Here is a 23,059-nt window from a genome sequence, read left to right on the forward strand (position 1 = left end):
TGTCGCCCAGGCTGGAGTGCAGTGGCGCGGATCTCCACTCACTACAAGTTCCGCCTCCCAAGTTTACGCCATTCTCCTGCCTCCGCCTCCCATGTAGCTGGGACTACAGGCACCCGCCACCACGCCTGGCTAATTTTTGTATTTTTTGTAGAGACGGAGTTTCACCGTATTAGCCAGGATGGTCTCGATCTCCTGACCTCGTGATCCGCCCGTCTCGCCCTCCCAAAGTGCTGGGATTACAGGCGTGAGCCACTGCGCCTGGCTGTTTTGGCTTTCTTTACAAGAAGAGTGTGATACAAGCTGATTGTTACTTATATTCTTAGGTGTATAGAAATGAAAGAAGTAGCTTTTCCTCCTTCGACTTCTTGTCAGAAGATGCCTCCACTTTGATAGTAGGACACTGGGATGGAAATATGTCACTGGTGGATAGACGGACACCTGGAACTTCTTATGAGAAACTTACCAGTTCTTCTATGGGAAAAATAAGAACTGTTCATGTCCACCCAGTGCATAGACAGTATTTTATCACTGCCGGATTGAGGTATGGTCTTTATAAGACTTTATGACTTAGACCTTTTAATGTCAAAATTACATGGGTTAGTTTGGTTGTCAAAGATACTGTAATAAAATATTACAAAAGGTATTACTTTTGTAATACCCAAAGGCCAAGTAATTTTCCTTTCTACACTGATTGAGACTTGAGTGATTTTTTTTTTTTTTTTTTTTTTGAGACGGAGTCTTGCTCTGCCACCCAGGCTGGAGTGCAGTGGCCGGATCTCAGCTCACTGCAAGCTCCGCCTCCCGGGTTCACGCCATTCTCCTGTCTCAGCCTCCCGAGTAGCTGGGACTACAGGCGCCCGCCTCGTCGCCCGGCTAGTTTTTTGTATTTTTTAGTAGAGACGGGGTTTCGCCGTATTAGCCAGGATGGTCTCGATCTCCTGACCTCGTGATCCGCCCGTCTCGGCCTCCCAAAGTGCTGGGATTACAGGCTTGAGCCACCGCGCCCGGCCGAGTGATTTTTTTTAAATAAATTCTTTTAGATTTAATAAATAGTGAAAATGCTGAAAGAAATTTTTTTTTCTTGGCATTGTATGTATTCTAATCTTACGAGAAGAAAGTTTAAATTTTAAGGAAAAAAAGTTATATGTGACCTATAACTTGTTGACCTGTGTTAACTTTTTTCTTGGAAGGATTGAAAAACCAACTAGAGCCGGGCGCGGTGGCTCAAGCCTATAATCCCAGCACTTTGGGAGGCCGAGACGGGTGGATCACGAGGTCAGGAGATCGAGACCATCCTGGCGAACACAGTGAAACCCCGTCTCTACTAAAAAATACAAAAAACTAGCCGGGCGAGGTGGTGGGCGCCTGTAGTCCCAGCTACTTGGGAGGCTGAGGCAGGAGAATGGTATGAACCTGGGAGGCGGAGCTTGCAGTGAGCTGAGATCCGGCCACTGCACTCCAGCCTGGGCGACAGAGCAAGACTTCGTCTCAAAAAAAAAAAAAAAAAAAACCAACTAGAAACTTGAAAGCCGGGCGTGGTGGCTCATGCCTGTAATCCCAGCACTTTGGGCTGAGGCAGGCAGATCACTTGAGGTCAGGAGTTTGAGACCAGCCTGGCCCATATGGTGAGACCCTGTCTCTACTAAAAATACAAAAAATTGCCAGGTGTGGTGGCATACACCTGTAATCCCAGCTACTTGGGAGGCTGAGGCAGGAGAATCACTTGAACACAGGAGGCAGAAGTTGCAGTGAGCCAAGATTGCACCACTGCACTCCAGCCTGGATGACAGAGTGAGACTCCATCTCAAAAAAGACAAAATAAAAAAAAAAACTTGTCTTTCTGTATGCACTGGATCCATGTATCTGCTATAGTTTTGGAATGTGTCTAGTATTGTACTTGTTATCTATACCAGTTTTGGGAAAACTAGTAGAGTATTAGAGGGTGCTGTCTTTTTTTTTTTTTTTTTTTTTGAGATGGAGTCTTGCTCTTTTGCCTAGGCTGGAGTGAAGTGGCGCAATCTCACCTGACTGCAACTGCCGCCTCCCATGTTCAAGCGATTCTTCTGTCTCACCCTCCCGAGTAGCTGGGATTACAGGTGTACACCACCATACCCAGCTAATTTTGTATTTTTAGTAGAGATGGGGTTTCTCCATGTTGAGGCTGGTCTCGAACTCCTGACTTCAGGTGATCTGCTTGCCTCAGCCTTCCAAAGTGCTGGGATTACAAACGAGCCACCGCGCCCAGTCGAGAGTTGTGTCTTAAATGTTCCTCAGTATAGCAAGTATGTGAGTGTCTAACTTATGTTTAGCCCTGTTGTAGAGGCTCATTACATGTACTATGGCAACATTGATCATTGTTTCTCCCATTACAGGGATACTCATATTTATGATGCAAGGCAACTGAAGTCCAGGGGAAGTCAGCCTTTGATTTCTTTGACTGAACATACAAAGAGCATTGCTTCTGCCTATTTTTCACCTGTTACTGGTAACAGAGTGGTGACCACATGTGCCGATTGTAATCTGAGGTAAATTGGGAAGGCAGAAATGTTTTTAAGGAATGTAAAGATTCTATAGCTATTGTGTCAGTAAACCAAAAGCTTTGTTTACTGCTGTTCCCTATTAAATTGCTATTGTTATTGTTTAGTAGTCATATCTAGGTTCCTAAAGACTGATGACCTGTATTTAATGGCTTTTCAGCAGTTTTTGGGTCCTGGAAATTTCCTTGAGACTGGCAAAGGTCCGTAGCTACCCTGGGGGGTTTATGGTCCAGCTTTCCTTTAAGCACTGAAGAATCCCCGAAACCAGGCTGTGAGAAGGAGATAATTTTAGCATACTTTGGGGTCAGTGTGATCTATTCTGCAAGTGAAGTGCTGAATGGAAATTGCAGAGCCCCAGACCGTGAGCAGACAGAAAATAGCAAAAACTGGGGTTCTGTACAAGCTATTGGATATGGTTTTATAGTTCTAGGGTTTTAGCTTTAGTACTTTTCTATAGCTACTTCCCAAAAATGGATTTAAAGTGTAATATAAACCAGTTGAACAAAAAACAAAACAGTGTCAATAAAGATGTCGGGAACATTAGTGTAATCACAAAGGAAAATTATTTTGTTCTCTTTTAGAATCCCTGATTTTGCTTAAAATTGCAAGCACTTTTCAGTTTCTAAGAGTTTTACCTTAAGCCATTTTGGAATTCCTGTATTATTCAGTTGAGTGTATACTGTGCACCAGGCTCCAGAATGGCACCCAGTTTCTGTTTAAACCCACCTGTTGGGAAGAGCGTGGTCTGCAGTGTGTGACAGTTGTCCAGTTTCTAGCAAAGTCTGTGAGTATTACCAGATGGTGCAGAAAGAGAGTCACCAGGGAGTGGTAGGCCAGCATCCCCTTTCCACTCATTCAGTTTCCTTTGTCTCGAAAGCTACCTGTTCTGTTCCTGTTCATTTACACTGCAGTTTAGTCTTGTTACATTAACTATTAGTGGTTTGGCTTTCTACTAATCTATTTAGGCAATAAACTCTAGTGCCAAGCAACCATACTAGAAAAGCTAGGCACAAGGAGAAGAGAAGGAGGTGGTGATGCTGTTAGTTTCCTTCTGCTGAAGTGCTCAGTGGAGGCTTCTAGACTCTTCTCCAACTGCTGTATAAAATCTCCTCTCTTTGGCCAGGTGTAGTGGCTTATGCCTATAATCCCAGCGTTTTGGGAGGCGGAGGTGGGAGGATCACTTGAGCCCATGAGTTCGAGACCAGCCTGGGCAACAGAAAGAGACCCTGTCTTTACAGAAGAAAGTAGGCAGACATGGTATTGTGTGCTTATAGTCCCAGCTACTTGGGAGGCTGAGGTGGGAGGATCACTTGAACCTGGGAGGTTGAGGCTTCGGTGACCTGTGACCGTGCCATTGCACTTCAGCCTGGGCATCAACTGAGATGCTGTCTCTTGAAAACCAAAACACAACTCCTCCTTGGTTGCTGGTTGGTCTTAGTCTGGAAATGACACTATCAAGCCTTCAACTGATGAGTCTCGGAAACTGCTCTTGATACACAGATGTACTTTTAGGTGATTTGTACATTTTCAGACCACATCCTTTATGTCACATATTATTGTGAATTGTGGATATAATTTTACAGTTCAGATTATCACTTTAGAATGTGCATTTTATTTCTATTCGTTTATCATTATTAATGTTTTTTTTAGAGACAAGATCTCTTTGTTGCCCAGGCTAGAGTACAGTGGCATGATCATGGCTCACTGCAACCCTGACCTGCTGGGCTCTAGCAATCTTACGGGCTCCAACAATCTTACTGCCTTAGCTTCCAAGTAGCTGGGACTAGAGGTATGCGCCACCATACCTAGCTATTATTACTATTTTTAATTTTTTTTTGTAGAGATAGGGTCTCACTATATTGCCCAGGCTGGTCTCAAACTCCTGGCCTCAAGTGATCCTTCCACCTTGGCCTCAAAGTGCTGAGATTACAGGCATGAGCCACAACAGCCAGCCAAATGATTTCTACACTAAACTGTAAGCACTGACTTATTTTATAAAACGTCTTGCAACTTTTGTTTAGTATTTTAGCCAAGATTTGTTGGAGCCTGATCCTACCCCCGCTGTTTTTTTTTTTTTTTTTGACAGGGTCTCTCTCTGTTGCTCAGGCTGGAGTGCAGTAGTGTGATCATAGCTCAGTGTAATCTCAAATTCCTGGGCTCAAGTGTCAAGTGATCTTCTCACTTCAGCCTCCTGAGTAGCTTGGACTACAGGCATGTGCCCCACACCCAGCTAATTTTTAAATTTTTTGTACAGATAGGTCTCACTGTATTGCCCAGGCTGGTCTCAAACTCTTGGCCTCAGGTGATCCTCCTGTGGCCTCTAAACCTGGCCTGATCCTACATATTTTTAAATGACAATTATGTATTTCATACCGTGAATTAATGAGAAGCTTGTTAAATACACTGATATTTATTTCAGAAAGTTTTTAAGAAACAAAATAATGTCTTACTCTCTTTATTTTGCAGAATTTTTGACAGCAGCTGTGTATCTTATAAGATTCCTCTCCTCACCACCATCAGGTAGGCTTCTGTATGCCAAATAATGTAGATGTGGATTACCATGAACCATTTGTTGCAGTGCATACATTAGACATCTGATTGTCAAAGAGATGTAATAGTCCTAATTTTTGAATACAAAAATTGTAAGTGTCCCAGTTTGCTAGTTCCTATCCGGAAGGGTTCTTGGTTCTAGGTTCTCTGTGTCTGTAGAGGTTCAGTCTCTTGTAGTCAGTAGCTGTTCTCTGCAGGTGGGAGGTTATTGTTGGTTAATAGTTCAGACTTTATTCTGAACTGAATTACTCATGTTATCTTATTGAAGACTGTAATTATTCACTTGCTGATGAGGCTGTCTGAAGCTCTGTTTGTGTCTGTTTATTCTGGGCCTAGAGGGTTTCCCCATCTTCCCACTTCATTTCTTTGATTATACTCTTTTTTTTTTTTTTTTTTTTGAGACGGAGTCTCGCTCTGTCGCCCAGGCTGGAGTGCAGTGGCCGGATCTCAGCTCACTGTAAGCTCCGCCTCCCGGGTTTACGCCATTCTCCCGCCTCAGCCTCCCGAGTAGCTGGTACTACAGGCGCCCGCCACCTCGCCCGGCTAGTTTTTTGTATTTTTTAGTAGAGACGGGGTTTCACCAGGTTAGCCAGGATGGTCTCGATCTCCTGACCTCGTGATCCACCCGTCTCAGCCTCCCAAAGTGCTGGGATTACAGGCTTGAGCCACCGCGCCTGGCCTGCTTCATACATTTTGTTCCATTTTATCAGTTTCTTTTTTTTCAGGTCCACAATTTTTATTTATTTTTATATTTTTTTTAAGACAGAGTCTCACTTTGTAGCCTAGGCTGGAGTGCAGTGTCATGATCTCGGATCACTACAACCTCCGCCTCCTGGGTTCAAGCAATTCTGCCTCAGCCTTCCAAGAAGCTGGGATTACAGGTTCACACCACTCTGTCTGGCTAATTTCTGCATTTTTAGTAGAGATGAGGTTTCTCCACGTTGGTCAGACTGGTCTCGAACTTTTGACCTTAAGCGACCACCCACCTTGACCTCCCAAAGTGCTGGGATTACAAGTGTGAGCCCCCATGCCCAACCTATGTTATGTTATGTTATGTTATGTTATGTTATGTTATGTTATGTTATGTTATATTATGTTATTTTTATTTTTTATTTTTATTTTGAGACAGAGTCTCGCTCTGTTGCCCAGGCTGGAGTGCACTGGCATGATCTTGGCTCACTGCAGCCTCTGCCTCCTGGGTTCAAGCAATTCTCCTGCCTCAGCCTCTTGAGTAGTTGGGACTACAGGCACGCACCACTATGCCCAACTAATTTTTGTACTTTTTTTTTAGTAGAGACAGGGTTTCCCATATTGGCCAGGCTGGTTTTGAACTGGACTCAAGTGATCCACCTGCCTCGGCCTCCTAAAGTGCTGAGATTACGGGCATGAGCCACTGCACCCAGTCTTATTTTTTAATTGACTAATACAATTGTATATATTTATCATGTACAACATGTTTTGAAATATATACATTGTGGAATGGCTAAATCAAGCTGATTAACGTATGTATTACCTCACGTACTTACCATTTTTTTGTGGTGAGAACACTTAAAATCTGTCAGCAATCTTCAAGAATATAAATATTGTTATTGACTATGGTCATCCTGATATACAGTAGACCTCTGGAATGTATTTCTCCTATTAAATGAAATTTCATAGTTTTTGACCAACATCTCCCCAACACTTTCCCTCTCTGCCCAGCAGTTTCTTATCTTCTCTCTCTCTTTTTTTTTCTTTTTTTTTAAAAAAGAAACAGGGTCTCGCTCTCTTGCCCAGTATGGAGTGCAGTGGCATGATCATGGCTCACTTCAGCATCAATCTCCTGGACTTGAGCAGTTCTCTTGCCTCAGCCTCCCAAGTAGCTGGGACTACAGACACACAGAACCATGTCCCTCTAATTTTAAAAATTTTTTGTAGAGATGGGGACTTGCTGTTGCCCAGGCTGGTCTGGAACCCCTGTCCTCAACTGATCCTCCTACGTGGGCCTCCCGAAGTGTTGGTATTATAGGCATGAGACATCATGCCTGGCCTTACAACTTTGTTGTTTTTTATTTATTATTATTTTTTAGACTAGTCAAGTACAGTAGTGAGCAGGTGGGAAAGAGTAGAACAAAGAGTATTATCTGTAACTGACTGTGAACAATCAATTAAAATAAGTCACTACCTTCGAACCAGACTCAGCTTTTTAAAATTCCCCATATGAGTGAGGTCGTGTGGTATTTGTCTTTCTGCGCCTGGCTTATTTTACTTAACATAATGTCTCCAGGTTCATCCATGATAGGGTTTTCTTTTTTTTTTTGAGACGGAGTCTCACTCTATCGCCCGGGCTGGAGTGCAGTGGCCAGATCCCAGCTCACTGCAAGCTCCACCTCCCAGGTTTACGCCATTCTCCTGCCTCAGCCTCCCGAGTAGCTGGGACTACAGGCGCCTGCCACCTCGCCCGGCTAGTTTTTTGTATTTTTTAGTAGAGACGGGGTTTCACCATGTTAGCCAGAATGGTCTCGATCTCCTGACCTCGTGATCCACCCATCTGGGCCTCCCAAAGTGGTGGAATTACAGGTGTGAGCCACCGCGCCCGGCCCATGATAGGCTTTTCTTAAGTGGAATAGTATTCCATTATGTGTATATACTATGTTTTCTTTATTCATTTATCCATTGATTGATTGATTCCATATCTTAGATGTGACAGTGAATGTGGGAGTACAGGTGTCTCACAGATAGTTCATTTCCTTTGGATATATTCCCAGTGGTGGCATTGCTGGATCATATGGTAGTTCTATTGTTAATTTTTTGAGGAACCTCCATACTGTTTTCTATTATGGGTGCACCAATTTATATTTCCACCAACAACGTACTAGGGGTCCTTCTTCTCTATATTCTATGTCTTTACCAATACTTGCTATCTCTTCTTGTTTTGATAATGGCCATTCTCCTAGATGTAAGGTGATATCTCATTGTGGTTTTAACTTGCATTTCACTGATGATTAGTGATATTGAACATATTTTCATATAATTGGCCATTTGTATGTCATCTTTTAAGAAGTGTGTATTCAGATTCTTTGCCCATTTTTTAATTGGGTAATTTGTTTTCTTTTCTTTTTTTTTTTTTTTTTTTTTTGAGACAGAGTCTCGCTCTGTCACCCAGGCTGGAGTGCAGTGGCCGGATCTCAGCTCACTGCAAGCTCCACCTCCCAGGTTTATGCCATTCTCCTGCTTCAGCCTCCCAAGTAGCTGGGACTACAGGTGCCCGCCAACTCGCCCGGCTAGTTTTTTGTATTTTTTAGTAGAGACGGGGTTTCGCCGTGTTAGCTAGGTTGGTCTCGATCTCCTGACCTCGCGATCCACCCGTCTCGGCCTCTCAAAGTGCTGGGATTACAGGCTTGAGCCACCGCGCCCGGCCTTCTTTCTTTTTTTTTTTTGAGAAGGAGTCTCGCTCTGTTGCCCAGGCTGGAGTGCAGTGGCGCATCTCAGCTCACTGCAAGCTCTGCCCCCCAGGTTCACGCCATTCTCCTGCCTCAGCCTCCCCAGTAGCTGGGACTACAGGTGCCTGCTACCATGCCCGGCTAATTTTTTTTGTTTTTTTTTTGTTTTTTTTTTTTTTTAGTAGAGACGGGGTTTCACCATGTTAGCCAGGATGGTCTCGATCTCCTGACCTCGTGATCTGTCCGCCTCGGCCTCCCAAAGTGCTGGGATTACAGGCATGAGCCACCACGCCTGGCCTTTTGTTTTTTTAGTGGAGTCTTGCTCTTGTTGCCCAAGCTGAAGTGCAATGGCACGATCTTGGGTCACTGCAACCTCCGCCTCCCAGGTTCAAGCAATTCTTGTGCCTTAGCCTCCTGAGTAGCTGGGATTACATGCCTGAGCCACAATGCCTGGCTAACTTTCCTATTTTTGGTGGAGATGGGGTTTTACCATGTTGGTCAGGCTGGTCTCGAACTCCTGACCTCAGGTGATCCGCCTGCCTCGGCCCCCCAAAGTGCTGGGATTATAGGCATGAGCCACTGTGCCCAGCCAGTATTTTGTTTTTTAATTTTTTAATTTTTATTTTTTGAAATGGAGTCTCCCTCTGTCACCCAGGCTGGAGTGCAGTGGTGCGATCTCAGCTCACTGCATCCTCCACCTCCCGGGTTCAAGCAATTCTCCTGCCTCAGCCTCCCCAGTAGCGGGGATTATAGGCACACGCCACCATGCCTAGCTAATTTTTGTATTTTTATTTTTTTTGAGACAGAGTCTTACTCTGTTGTCCAGGCTGGAATGCAGTGGCACAATCTTGACTCACTGTAGCCTCCATCTCCTGGGTTCAAGCGATTCTCCAGCCTTAGCCTCTCTAGGAGCCGGGATTACAGGCGCCTGCCACCACGCCCAGCTAATTTTCCTATGTTTAGTAGAGACGGGGTTTCACCATGTTGGCCAGGCTGGTCTCAAACTCCTGACCTTGAATGATCCACCCCCTTGGCCTCCCAAAGTGCTGGGATTACAGGAGTGAGCCACTGCCCAGCCAATTTTTGTGTTTTTAGTAGACTGGGTTTCGCCAAGTTGGCCAGGCTGGTCTCGAACTCCTGACCTCAGGTGACCCACCTGCCTCGGCCTCCCAAAGTGCTGGGATTACAGGCGTGGGCCACTGTGCCCACCTATATTTTGTATATTTTTAAAACGTTTATGTAGGGTGATTATTCTAGGGGCTAAGAATTTTCATTAACGATAGCGTCATTTAAGTAGCAGTGGGAAATGTGTTTCTCTATAGTCCATACTTTAATGAAAAAGGATTGTTAGTGATATTAAGGCAGAGGGCAGTACTTCTGTTTTTGCTTTTGAGAACTATAAAGGACTCCATATGTTTTACTTTGGGAGATTTTTGGATGAGGAGGATATCTGTCCAGAGGTTCAGTCCTGTAGAGAGGGTGAGATAAGGTTGGTGGTAACTCAGTAACTTACTGAGAAGAAACTTGGCAGAAAAAACTAGCATTTAGGAGCAATGCCATCTTTACCCTCTGCCCAGTGCTACCTTATTTAACCTTACTTCATTTAAAAAATATATTGTTTTCCTCACTAGGCACAACACTTTCACTGGGCGATGGCTGACCAGGTTCCAAGCCATGTGGGATCCTAAACAAGAAGACTGTGTCATAGTTGGCAGTATGGCCCATCCACGACGGGTAGAAATCTTCCATGAGACAGGAAAGAGGGTGCATTCGTTTGGCGGAGAATGCCTTGTCTCTGTATGTTCCATCAATGCCATGCACCCAACTCGGTATATTTTGGCTGGAGGTAATTCCAGCGGGAAGATACATGTTTTTATGAATGAAAAAAGCTGCTGAGTTTTTGGTTTAAGAACATCAATTTGTTCAAATAGACCACTGTCCAACGAACCTAGTTAATTGGCGTGCTTTAGTGTGTTTACTTGGTAATGTGTTACATTTAGCAAATATTAACATTATTTTATTAATAAGACTATAAGAAGAGTAATTTTAGTAAGGGAGAAGTCTTGGAGGGTTGCTTCTGCAGGATGGGGAGGGAATTTGAGGGGAGGCTCAGGTGCCTTCAGGACTTTTTAAAAATTTTTTTGAGACAGAATTTTGCTCTTGTTGCCCAGGCTGGAGTGCAATGGTGTGATCTTGGCTCACTGCAACCTCCGCCTCCCAGGTTCAAGCGATTCTCCTGCCTCAGCCTCCCAAGTAGCTGGGATTACAGGCACCTGCCACCATGCCTGTCTTATTTTTTGTGGTTTTAGTAGACATGGGGTTTCATCATGTTGGCCAGGCTGGTCTCAAACTCCTGACCTCAGGTGATCTGCCTGCCTCGGCCTCCCAGAGTGCTGGGATTACAGGCATGAGCCACTGCACCTGGCTATGAGCACTTTTAATTGAGACAGTATGCTGAGAAATTCTAATATTATAAAGCTTTGACTATTAAAGTTTTTGTGATCTAATGATATGGTTTTGATTCTATAGTGATTTGTGGTTTATTTTATAGTTTGGAATGAATACTTATCTCTAGGCTCACACATTGGAAGGGGATCCGGAAAGGTAATCTAACTCAGTGATTTGAAACTTGATTTTTTTAACTGAGAACTTTTTTTGCCCCCTGCCTGTAGGTTAAATCTTATGTGAAATGCCAAGATAATTGCCAAGCAGCTTTGGTTTACCCAGGGCAGTGTCGGGGTCTGTCTGTGTTTTCCTTTCCCCTTCCTCTAGATGACTCCTGAGACACAGGCAGGACTCCCAAGCACAGGGTTTGAATCTGCCCCGGTCCCGGCATTCCAGGATAAGATTGCCTCAGACCTATGTTTTTCAGACTGGGGGTTTTTGCTCTTCACATGAAATCAGTTAAATGACAAATGACTGGTGTTGAAAAAAATGAAAAGGAAAGAATTTGTAAAGAACAGAAAACATATTTGAGTAAGTATTGTTTGGTAAAACTTAGTTACATATGCATATATATTGGTAGGTATATATGTTTATGTATATTTTGATGTAAATAAATATATATATATATATTTATCACTGTAGTACCATGGGTAATGGATAAAGAAGTGAAAGCTACTGCTTAGAATGAAGAATGCCCCAGTCTTACCTGTCCCGATCTTTAAACTGTCCAAAGGAAATTCAGTAGCTTGTTAAGTGAATACCTTCATTCTTACTCATATTTAGGTGAAATATTATGAAATACCACTTTTGGTATTTTATCAAAAATTTTTCTTTTCAGAAGTTATGGTAATTTCAATGTGTTTGTTGTTGGGAGGGGAGCTGCCAAATCAGTTATTCATATTACTGTGTGACATCTATCCAACTTTTTTCGTTATTCTTCATTGCCAAATACTGAAAGACTTGTAAACAGCTTTGGCAATATGTTTGAATTCTAAGAGGAAATATTTTCGCATAATTCTATATCAGAGAAATATAGTGATATATAATTTCCTTGAAAACAAATTTCTAAATAATTTTCTTCTCTGTAATCTAAGTGTAAAAAGGTTTAGTTTTTCAATAGGTTTAGGTGTTTATGAACAATAGTTCTCTATTTTCTAGTTGATATAAGTAGAGGAATTGACAAGTGAGATGGAAATGTTAATTTATAAAGGGAAAGTAAAGCTAAGTGAGGTTGAGTTATAATTAAACTGTTCAGGAAACATCGTAAAGGCTTTAGGCTCCCTTTTTCATTTCTACACCAATTAATCTCATGGGTTCTAGAGTGGTTAGTTCTATGGGAATTGTTTTTGTTTTTAAAGATGCTGAAAACTACTCTCAATCAAATTAGTACCATCATTTAAGCTTTGAATACTTGGCGGTAGTGGCCTGGCCTCTTCAATAAATGTTAGCAAATTCTTCATGTTCCTCACTTTTGTGGTTTCTTTTGCCATACTAGCTTCATAAACAGTGCTATTTATATTCACTTACACTTAATAGAGTTATATCTGGAGGCAATGCAGGAAGAAAGTAGAATGAGTAGGGACTTTTTTTTTTTGTGATAAGCTTTCTTCTAATGGAGTAATTGTTTACATCTAGACAGCACATAAAAGAAAATTGTCCCCCTTGGGACATTCTTACACTGTAATCTGTAGTGAAAGGTACTTCTCCCACAGACTTGCCTGCAGCTGGCTTCTGTAATTATGTGTGTATTTTTGCTTCCTTCAGGATAAGGCTTTTCTGTAAGTTTGGCCTTTATAGTATCTCTTAAGCTCTGAATTCCACTTTTTATTCTTTTTTTTAAAACATACCCAGCCTTTTGTTATGTAACTTTTAAGTAAGGAGCAGACAATTCTCATTTTCGGTTGTCAGAGACTTGGTCAGACTAGGAGACCACAAATGATTAGGAATTAATAGAATCTGAGTTGCTTAAGTCCTATTTTAAGTATTCTGGCCTTTGAGCTTCGTTTTCACCAAGATGATTTTAGAAAGGGAGTTCTCTAGGAAAGGAGGGATCCTTAGGGCTGTGGATACAAGGATTTAAATCCTTTCAGCCATTGTACAGTAAATGGGGTAGAGTGGGGGAGAAGACACACAGGCCTTCTGTATCATACTAAGAAGAGGAAATATATGCCCTCTAACTTCAGATTCCAAAAACTTCCATGTCCTATTGGGTTGTCCTTTCTGACTTAGTACATTTCCCCCTGCTTTTTAGTAAGGTGTTGATGGCTAGAAATACCAAGACAGCAGATTGTATTTTGACTCATTTGGCTGTAAATATTTGGATTTTCAAATGAAAAAGTGGAATTTATGAGGAAGATAACATTTAGTACAATTACACAGAGCTGAAGAACAAAACATTTTATGATACATTTTCCCCAAAATGGAAGCTGGGCAAGAGGAAATTTATTAAAAGTGTGCTTTGCTTGTTTTATTCCATTCCATCAGCAGGTTGTAGGGGTCTGAAGAGGAAGCCTGTTCATGAGCTAAAACCAAGTGTGTTCAGGTGCAGAGGAGCTAGATTGTGCTAGAGGAATCCAAAGCAGAGGGAATAGGGACTAGAGTCCTACCAGGGTGTGTGCACAGGCTGTTCTTGATAAGCTGTCAGCAGAAGGGAGGCTGCTGTGAATCAGCAGGGCCATGGGAAGCCACCCAGGTCCAGTGTTTCTTGTGCTTTTTGGATCACTTCAAGCAAAATCTTATGTCATAAAAACATACAAAAAATTTCCACTGGGGATAGGGTGCTGGATAGCATTTTATAGATAGTGTGGGTACCTCTGAAATTTGGAGGTAACATAGCCCGATAGGTGTTTAGGAAGATGATCTGGAAACAAATGGGAGAGTGGAGGGTAGGCAGAATTGAGAAGACAAAGATTAGGTAAGAAGCTAGCACAGTGGACCAAGCCCCCAGTGTCACCTCTTATCCTCATGGAATTTGGAAGACCATTTTCCAATTCTGTAGCCACAGAGTGATGGTTACATAATCAGATAAGATAATGCTATAGGGATGCATTTTGTAAATATGTGGTGGTGGTATCATTGTAGTTCCTTCTTAGAAAGTATTTTCTGTGCTCCCACTTACTCCAGGCTTGAGTAAGAACACCAGACCAGAAGCTGGACCATCTGGGTTCTAGTTTGGGCTCTACCACTATGTAATTTTGGGAAAATCACTTAGCCTTCTTGGTTTTCCTCATCAGAAAAATGATGTCCAATTCACTTTAAAATTATTACATTTTATAGCTTCTCAGTTTCTCTCTTTTTTTTTTGAGATAGTCTTGCTCTGTCACTCAGGCTGGAGTGTAGTGGTATGATCTCAGCTCACTGCAACCTCCGCCTCCTGGATTCAAGCGATTCTCTCCTGCCTCAGCCTTCTGAATAGCTGGGATTACAGGCACACGCTGCCATGCTCGGCTAATTTTTGTATTTTTAGTAGAGATGGGGGGGTTTCACCATGTTGGTCAGGCTGGTCTTGAACTCCTAACCTTGTGATCTGCCCAACTCGGCCTCCCAAAGTGCTGGGATTATAGGCGTGAGTCACTGTGCCTGGCCACTTCTCAGTTTCTAACAGTATGTATTTGGGGGTATGGGACAAGGATAATAGGTGGATACAAGCAAAATGATTATTTTATATGATCCAAGTGAATAGTAGTCAGCTGTGTAAATCCCACCGGTATTCTTTTATCTATGTGTAACTTTAAGGGAGGAAAATAAGACAGGCTGTTATTAAAGAAAGAGCCCACTCTTCCATGATATTTAAATATTTATTTAAGTTTAAAAATAATCTTCATGGCACCAATGATTTTATGCTAACTACATACTGCATATGTAGAAAAAAGTACATTGCTTTGAAGGAAAATGTAACTTAAGAGGTTTTGGCACACGGAAGGTTAACAACTATATATTTTCAAATGAAACTAAGAAATTCACATTTGCAGGTAGTTTACCCTCTACTGCTTAAAGATGCAGTACGCTATTCTTTAGTAAGAGTTTTATTCTGATAGATGAAGCTATGAAAATCAGTGCTTTTTCTACAATGATAAAATAATTTTGAGAGAAAATGAGAGACATGTTAGAACACAGTATAACCAGGTTAAAAACTTGAACAATTTTTAATGGTGGAGATATACCAAAAAAGACTAATCACCAAAGGAGGTTTATTATTCAAGCACTATTTGAAAAGCAAACTGAAGGAAACTTTTCTATCCATATTTTCTGGGATGAGCCCTGGAAAAAAACCCTAAAGTTTCTGTTTAGAGAGCAAACTTTAGCTGTTAGAAATGGCATAGACTACTGTACTGTTAGAACTCTAGACACAAGGAACATACTAGGATATGGAATACTGCATCTGTCTCTAATGTGAATATGAAAGGTCGGAGTTGAGGCTATCACTCACTGCATAGAAACACCAGATTCTACAAACTGAGGTAGGAGCACTACACTAAAAGGTAATCTTCTATGTTGCATAAGACAGTAGATATCCAGGTTGACACCAGCCCCCTGTCTCCTGACAGCCTTTTCATCTCTGGGTCTACTTTTCACGTTAGTCCTGTGCTAAATAAAGCCTTTGCTATGTAGATGACAAGTGGCAGTGGCTAGTTGGTTTTAAATGACCCCTAATCTCTACTAGGATCTCTTTCGGTTTGTATTGTCACTCGATAAATAGATGTTTATAATTCTGCCTAAATTGTTGCTGGTATGAAAATGGTCAGAGAGGCCCTCTTCCCTTCTTAGATTCTAGCTGTGTTTTAGCATTCCAGTATTTGATCTTGCCCATTTGGCATCAGACATCTTTTTGCTGCTGGTTAGTTGTTCAAGCACCCTTTAAACAAGCAACCCTGGTGCCTCCACTGGGAAGAGGTCTCAGATCTTTAATGCATGTCAGGCATGGAAACAGAGCTGACTGACCCTCTTCTGCTAACATACTGGTAAGGATCGGTTTTACTGTCTAGATCAGGATTGGCATATTATGGCCTGTAGGCCAAATTCATCTCACTTTTTTCATGAAGTTTTATTGGAACACAGCCATGTTCCTTCATTTACAAATTATGGCTGTTCTTGTGCTGTGATGGCAGAATTGAGTGGTTGTGACAGAGCAAGGCGTGCTAAGCCAAAATATTTCCTGTGTAGCACTTTACAGAAGTTTGTTGACCTCTGGTCCAGATGAAAGGATGTCTTTAAAATTATGCAAATCTCTCCCTAAGAGCCCCAGTTATTCCACAGTTGTATTCTAAACATGGACATGGTTCTACCATCTCAGGGGACAAAATAGGGGAGGTCAAATCTACAAGTGACTCATTCTGTTCTGCGTTTGGGGCTGTCCGATTAGGGAATCAGCAGCTGCTCTACTTTTGTGTGGGTCCAGGAATATGTCCATTGACCATCCTTAAATAAGCCCTCAAGCCCCAGATGACTTAGAAATCTCTCCCTGAGATGAAAACAGGATCTTGTGTGTGATTGGTTTTAGAGTTGAAGAGCTTGGGCCTAGGACCCCACACTCACCCTTCATATGCCTGTGCTTCTGTGTGCTTCCAGGACTTCCCTCTGCAAGGATGGTGATGCTTTCCTAGAACTTATGCAGAGGATGACCCTAAGGGGCAGCATTTCTACATCTAAGTGTTGGTCTCTGCCACGGTCACCTTCTGTGTTTTGTAGGCATCTCTTAGAAATCCTATTTTAAAAGATTCTTTTCCTGGTCCCTTCTAAGGCTGTTGATCTTGGAATTCTATTTTCTGAAGCTTTTCATTCTCAGGATCGGTTTCTTTCTTGCATCATTTAGTTCATCAGGCTCTATTTTCTTAATCCATAAAGTAAAAACAAAATATGAATTGTTAAGAAAATAACATTTTGTTGTTAAAATATAAATTGAAATAGTCTTTGGGTTGGGGGGTGTATATAAAATAAGCACTGCTCTCCAAATCTCAACAGTCTCTCAGGTAACTTAACTCTGCTTTCTCTTAACCATACTTTGTCCAACATTTCTGACAGAACTCTCTGGCACCACTGAATTCATTTAACGCCCCTGGAGCACTATAAAAGTCTTGAGGTTCTTCAGAAAAAAAAATCATGTTAAGTCTAGTTTCATTATACAAAACTATGGTGATGCCCACTAGGCTCTAGACTAAGGGGACAGACTTACCCCACCCCTGCTGCTGCTGCTGCTGTAGCGGTGGTCCCTTCAGATGCCCACTCTGCTCAGATTTGAAAAAACAAAAGGAAAAGAAAATCCAACTCAGACCATCATAAGAAGCAACTTTCCATTTAATCATTCTACATGGATGTTTACTTTTTTAAAAGTTCTGTCTGGCAAAAAAAACTAAACAGTCCCCATTGTCCAGATCCCTGGCCTACCCTGCTGAGGCTGCAGTGACGAATCTACTGGAACCCAGTGGCACCAGCAGGAAAGCTCCTGCAGAATACAGAGGACAGCAGCTCTCTAGTATTCAACTAGTGTCCCCTCTGCTAGGTGACACTACTGCAATAATCAGTAATAGTAAAATAAATTATTTTTATTTGATACTTCAAAATAATACACATCTATGAAAAATCAAAATTCATAAACCAAAAATTATCCTGCAAATTGGAAAGATGAGAAACAGAGTTGCTGAGCCTTTCTTGAAATAACTTCTGAAGAAAATTAGTTTTCCCAGTTTGTTTAGACAGGGCGTGAGCCTATCCCTTTCTTCTTCTGGGAAACACCCTCCTAGGCTGCAGTGGACTTTGAGTCATGAGAGGAGGACTTGGTATATGTGCCGATGGTTCCGCGATGGGTCCCATTGCTGGGAATGGGTAGCTGGGCTCCTTGGTCCACCTGGCTAGTTTTTGGGAGGAGTCATGCCTTCTCAGGTGTCAATGAGCAGGCTCACCACTGAGCGGATTTTGCAGGCAAACCATCGCCTGAGGGGACAAAAGTATTGATAGTGGAATTGTTCAAACTCGGGGGTCTGGCGGATATCGCGGAAAAAGGCAATGTCAAGGTCAGACTCGGTAAGGATGATCAGGAGGAGGAGCAAAACAAAGAGGAGTCCCATGGTCACAAGGAGCAAACGGAGGACACTTAGAACAAACTTATTCACCTGTTCCTCCTCGGGCCCGCTGTGCCCCTGACACAGGGCCCTCAGTTCTCCCCCAAGGGCCTCCACCTCTGTAGCAGTTGGGGTGCTGGCTTCAGATTCCTTCTCCTCCTCGATGCTGCAGGTGGCTCCATTGATCTGCCGGGAAAGCAACATCAGCTCCAGGCTGTGCTCAGCCACAGGGGTGGGCAGCACGCTGTCTGCAGGGCTGTAGGCCTCGTCTGCAATCACAGCTACTCGCTCATTGCTATCTGTCCGGCTGCTTCTCACGTGAGGCAGGAAGGTGTCCCCATGGGAAGAGGAACGCACTGGCGTGGAATGGGCACTGTCCCGTAGGGACTCTAGGCCTAGAAAGGCAAAAGGAACATGACTAGGCTGTGTCCCAATGCACCCTTTACTTTCCAGTGGCACCCACTGTGTTTTATTGGGTACCATTCTGCACATCCACATGACCAGCAGCAGTAGCCGCTGCACTCTATTTCGATATATCAAGAAGATGACAGCCTGAGCGTGATGGCTCACGCCTGTAATCTCAGCACTTTGGGAGGCCAAGGTGGGTGGACTGCTTGAGATCAGGAGTTCCAGACCAGCCTGGCCAACGTGGTGAAACCCCATCTCAAGTAAAAATACAAAATTAGTCAGGTGTGGTGGCACATGCCTGTAATCCCAGCTACTTGGGAGGCTGAGGCAGGAGAATCGCTTGAACCTGGGAGGCAGAGGTTGCAGTGAGCTGAGATTGCACCATTACACTCCATCCTTGGCAACAGAGTGAGAGAGACTCCATGTTAAAAAAAAAAAAAAAAACAAAAAAAAAAAGCTGGGCACCATGGCTCATGACTGTAATCCCAGCACTTTAGGAGGCCGAGGCAGGCGGATCACGAGGTAAGGAGTTCGAGACCAGCCTGACCAACATGGTGAAACCCTGTCTCTACTAAAAATACAACAATTTATATTTGTGTGGTGGCGGGTGCCTGTAATCCCAGCTACTCCCGAGTCTGAGGCAGAAGAACTTCTTGAACTTGGGAGGCAGAGGTTGCAGTGAGCAGAGATCGTGCCACTGCACTCCAGCCTGGGCGACAGAGCAAGATTCTGCCTTGGGGCAGGGAGGAAGCCAGGTGTGGTAGTGCATGCCTGTTGTTCCAGTTACTTTGTAGGTAGGTGGGTTGCTTGAGCCTGGGAGGTCAAAGCTGCAGTGAACCAAGATCACACCACTGCATTCCAGCCTAAGCAACAGAGCAAGACTGTCTCATATATATATATAATATAAAATATATATAATATATTGTATATGTGATATATATGATATATATAAAATAGATATGTGATATGTATGAAGCAAGAGGAGCCACAGAAATCACAGTGGCCATTTTAGAAAAGTATTTCTTTGCTTTTTGCTTATGGCTTTGGCCTAATTTGTGTGTCGTGTGTGTTTTTTTTGAGTCGGAGTCTTACTCTGTCGTCCAGGTTGGAATGCAGTGGTGCAATCTTGGCTCACTACAGCCTCTGCCTCCTGGGTTCAAGCGATTCTTCTCATGTCTCAGCCTTCTGAGTGGCTGGGATTACAGGTGTCTGCCACCACGCCTGTCTAATTTTTGTATTTTGAGTAGAGATGGGGTTTTGCCATTTTGGCTATGCTGGTCTAGAACTCCTGGCCTCCAAAAGTGCTAGGATTATAGGCGTGAGCCACCACACCCAGCCCCTAATTTCTTAAAGATTCTGCCTTCCTTGCCTTTGGTGTCCTGGGCCTGGTTTTTACCCCAATTTGAAAGAATCTGAATTCCAAACTACCCGATGCAGAGCTGGGACCACGGTTTGAGTCTCAAGTCTGCCTATTGGGTGGAGGGCTTTAAGAGGCAGGAATGGGCCAGACGCGATGGCTCCCATCTGTAATCCCAGCACTTTGGGAGGCCAAGGCGGGTGGATCACTTGAGCCGAAGGGTTCAAGACCAAGCTGGGCAACATAGCGAGACACTGTAACTATAAACTTTTTAATAAAAGGTAGGAATGGGGAGAAGGAGAATGTCTTGCCTAACTGGGTTCCATCAAATACTGAGTATCCTTGTAAAAATCCAGCATACAGCATCTTGAGCTCATAAGGTCAAAATTTTTGGATTTCTGCAGCTGCTGTCAGTCTCTTCAGCCTCCGTTCTAGCTGTTCTGACCTTGTGGAATGATGGGGTAGAAACTCTCTCTGCTCTTCTTGAGGGGGCGTGGGAGCAGTCCCTGGCCAGCTCCCTCTCTTTTCCCCTGAGGAGCTGGGTCTAGGATAGGCTGAAAAGCTCCCCTATCTTTAGGCACTTCAGAGCACAAAACGGTTTTTGAGAAGATCTTGTTGGGTCACAGGGGTGGGTGGGTGGATTTCTCTTACATTTGGTAGGAGAAAGGGGGTATTCTATCCCCTAAAACTACCCATTATCTCTTCTCTCTTTCCAAGGTTCTCACAGGACTCAAGCCCTGGCAGGGAAAACTAGCTGGTTACACCCTCAACTGAACAGCAGCTACCCAGGCCAGAGGCTTTGGGCATACAGTGAGTGAGTGTGGCCCACATCACAGTGCTCCCAAGGACGTGGCTTCTTGTTTTAGGCTCAACGTCTACATTTTCCACTCCTGGCCATCTTGGTGGTGCTGGTGTGGTTCTCTCTGCCTTTGTGACCTATGACAAGAAAAGCCAGTCCCTTTCTGTTGCCCTGAAATAGTCCCTGACAATCCCAGACTGAACCAGATTCCCAGCTCAGTAAAGGTTTTACCTAAGTCAGGCTGATTAGGGAGTTTTTTGGTTCAGGGCTAGCTCCAGATGCCCAAAGCTGTCTTTTTTCCCCTTCTCCCAGGACACAAAGCAGTCCAAAGGTCTCTCTTAAAAAGGTGTTAGTAACCTTTCAGAAGCAGTGTGTCCATCTTCCTTGGCTCCCTCATGGCTTGACCATTTGCACCCAGGCAGCCTGCCTGACCAGCCTGGTGGAGCCTATCTTGGCACAGGCACAGTTAAGGATTCTCCAGAGGAATAAGCCCTGGAATCTGGGCTATGAATGAGTAGGACAAGGGAGAGAGGGGGTGGGGGCAAAGGCAGGGCACCTGCCATCCAGTTACCCTCCCCATTGCCTCACAGCTCATACATTTGCCACAGCTCTCAATCTCTGCTTTCAGAAGCTCCTCATAGTCCTGGCTGTAATTTTGTCCCTGTGCTAAAATCTTAAATTTGTATAATGCTTTCAACTTTTTAAAGCACTTTCATTTTATCTTTCAGTAACTCCACAAGGTAGTGTGGGCAAGGGGTTACCTGAAGTCATGTGGTTGGTGGTTAATGGCAAAACCAAGGATAGAATCCAAGGCACTTTCTAGTTCATGATCCTGCTGATCATATCCATTAAGTCCTCACGTCAACAGGCTCCTGGAAACCATGACTTTAAGCCAAATGATGTTACAGCAGGTCCTCCAATGTTTTCTTCAGCATCATTTTGTTATAATTTTGAAAAAGTTTTTTAGTTTTTTGAGACAAGTCTTACTCCATTGCCTAGACTAGAGTGTAGTGGTGCAATCACAGCTCACTGCAGCCTCGACCTCCCAGGCTCAGGTGATCCTCCCACCTCAGCATCCTGAGTAGCTGGGACTACAGGCATGTGCCACCATGCCTAGCTAATTTTTGTATTTTTTGTAGAGACAGGTTTTTGTGCTGGGATTACAGATGTGAGCTACCATGCCCAGCCCCATTTTGTTATAATGTTGATAAGGAAAACAAAAGTTTCATTGTACATCATTTTGCTTAAAGTTGCAGTTTCTAAGACCCTATCAACAATGTTAAGTGACGACTTAACTGTAGTCTGATTCCATGGAATGGAACTATGGGCCAGGACAGATTAAATCAACAGCCAGCATCTACCTTAGATTTAGGTCTTAATTGCCCAATAAACTTTTGAAATAACCTGAAATTAAGAGCCTCTGTCCCTTGTTCTAGAGCTCTTGCTGTTCCTTTGACCTCTCTCTTACCCAGTATTCCTCCCTGATGTCCCCATTTGCACATGCAGCTTGAGGAATAGGTACCTTGGAACAGGTTATGGGTCACTGATAAGGCAGAAACCTTAAGGCTCTGGTTGCAGCATATTGCTGGCTTGGCTCATTTCCCAGGCAGTCCTCTGCCCCCCTTTTCCTGGAACCTTGGCCCCATTGCACAGGGCACCTGCCACCCTTTCAAAGGCCTGCCCCTTCACGAGGACAGCTCTGACTGCAAGATCTTTCAAAGTAGAAAAGCTTAGCTTAACCTACTATTACGCGCCCTCAGCTTGTGGGGAAGGAGAGAGGCGAATGCTGTGACATCAGAAGAGAAAAAGTCAGCCACATCATACTGGGAGCTGTTGGTGCTGTCATTAAACAAGGTAATGGATAGATAGGCATTTCTTTTTCTTTTTTTTGAGATGGAATCTCATTCCATCGTCCAGGCTGGAGTGCAATGGCGCAATCTCCGCTCACTGCAGCCTCCACCTCCTGGGTTCAAGCGATTCTCCCATCTCAGCCCCGCGAGTATCTGGGATTACAGGCACCTGCCACCACGCCTGGCTAATTTTTGTATTTTTAGTAGAGACCGGGTTTCACCACATTGGCCAGGCTGGTCTCATCTCCTGACCTCAAGTGATCTGCCCACCTCGGCCTCCCAAAGTGCTGGGATTACAGGCATGAGCCACTGCATCCAATTAGATATGCATTTCTAGTAGAAATGTCTGACAAATACAGTTGCTCAGTAAATATCAGTCGGTCTCCTCCCTCAATAGAAGATCTCACCTGTAAGGTGACCCTCCCACATCAGGTTAGTCCTATATTAGAAACTGTTTTCACTGCTGTAAAAGCCACCACCTGTCCTGCCATTTCATCAAACCTGTGATTTTGGGATAGATGGGATGGGTGCTGTGGGAAGGATCTGTGCTAAGCGGCACAGCAAAGCAGGAGAGTCTTTTTTACCTTGGAAGTGCTCCAGCTGATTCCCTTGCCCGGGAGTCACAGCAGTCAG

At 43.6% G+C, this 23,059-nt stretch overlaps 2 protein-coding genes across 12 annotated transcripts in view; one reads left to right on the top strand and one right to left on the bottom strand.

Moving 5' to 3' along the window:
* Positions 1 to 12,418, top strand: part of WDR76 (WD repeat domain 76) — a 45,241-nt gene extending 32,823 nt beyond the window's left edge. For all 3 annotated transcript variants that reach the window (XM_030931279.1, XM_010385240.2, XM_030931278.1), the window contains exons 10-13: positions 324 to 541; positions 2,373 to 2,525; positions 5,004 to 5,057; positions 10,141 to 12,418. In XM_030931279.1, the coding sequence (XP_030787139.1) occupies positions 324 to 541; positions 2,373 to 2,525; positions 5,004 to 5,057; positions 10,141 to 10,405 (690 nt within the window). In that variant the 3' untranslated portion in view covers positions 10,406 to 12,418. The remainder of the gene's footprint in view (positions 1 to 323; positions 542 to 2,372; positions 2,526 to 5,003; positions 5,058 to 10,140) is intronic.
* Positions 12,419 to 14,737: 2,319 nt separating this feature from the next.
* FRMD5 (FERM domain containing 5) overlaps positions 14,738 to 23,059 on the bottom strand; it is a 337,862-nt gene continuing 329,540 nt past the window's right edge. For 2 of the 9 annotated variants that reach the window (XM_030931284.1, XM_030931281.1), the window contains 3 exons: positions 18,064 to 18,407; positions 17,127 to 17,178; positions 14,738 to 16,784 (listed from right to left, as the gene is read on the bottom strand). In XM_030931284.1, the coding sequence (XP_030787144.1) occupies positions 16,771 to 16,784; positions 17,127 to 17,178; positions 18,064 to 18,407 (410 nt within the window). In that variant the 3' untranslated portion in view covers positions 14,738 to 16,770. Of the gene's footprint in view, positions 18,408 to 23,059 lie in introns of all 9 variants that reach the window. The other 7 variants (XM_030931282.1, XM_010385238.2, XM_030931283.1 and 4 more) reach the window with 4 other exon arrangements.

The sequence above is a fragment of the Rhinopithecus roxellana genome, chromosome 5, assembly GCF_007565055.1.
Source record: "Rhinopithecus roxellana isolate Shanxi Qingling chromosome 5, ASM756505v1, whole genome shotgun sequence".
NCBI lineage: Eukaryota > Metazoa > Chordata > Mammalia > Primates > Cercopithecidae > Rhinopithecus > Rhinopithecus roxellana.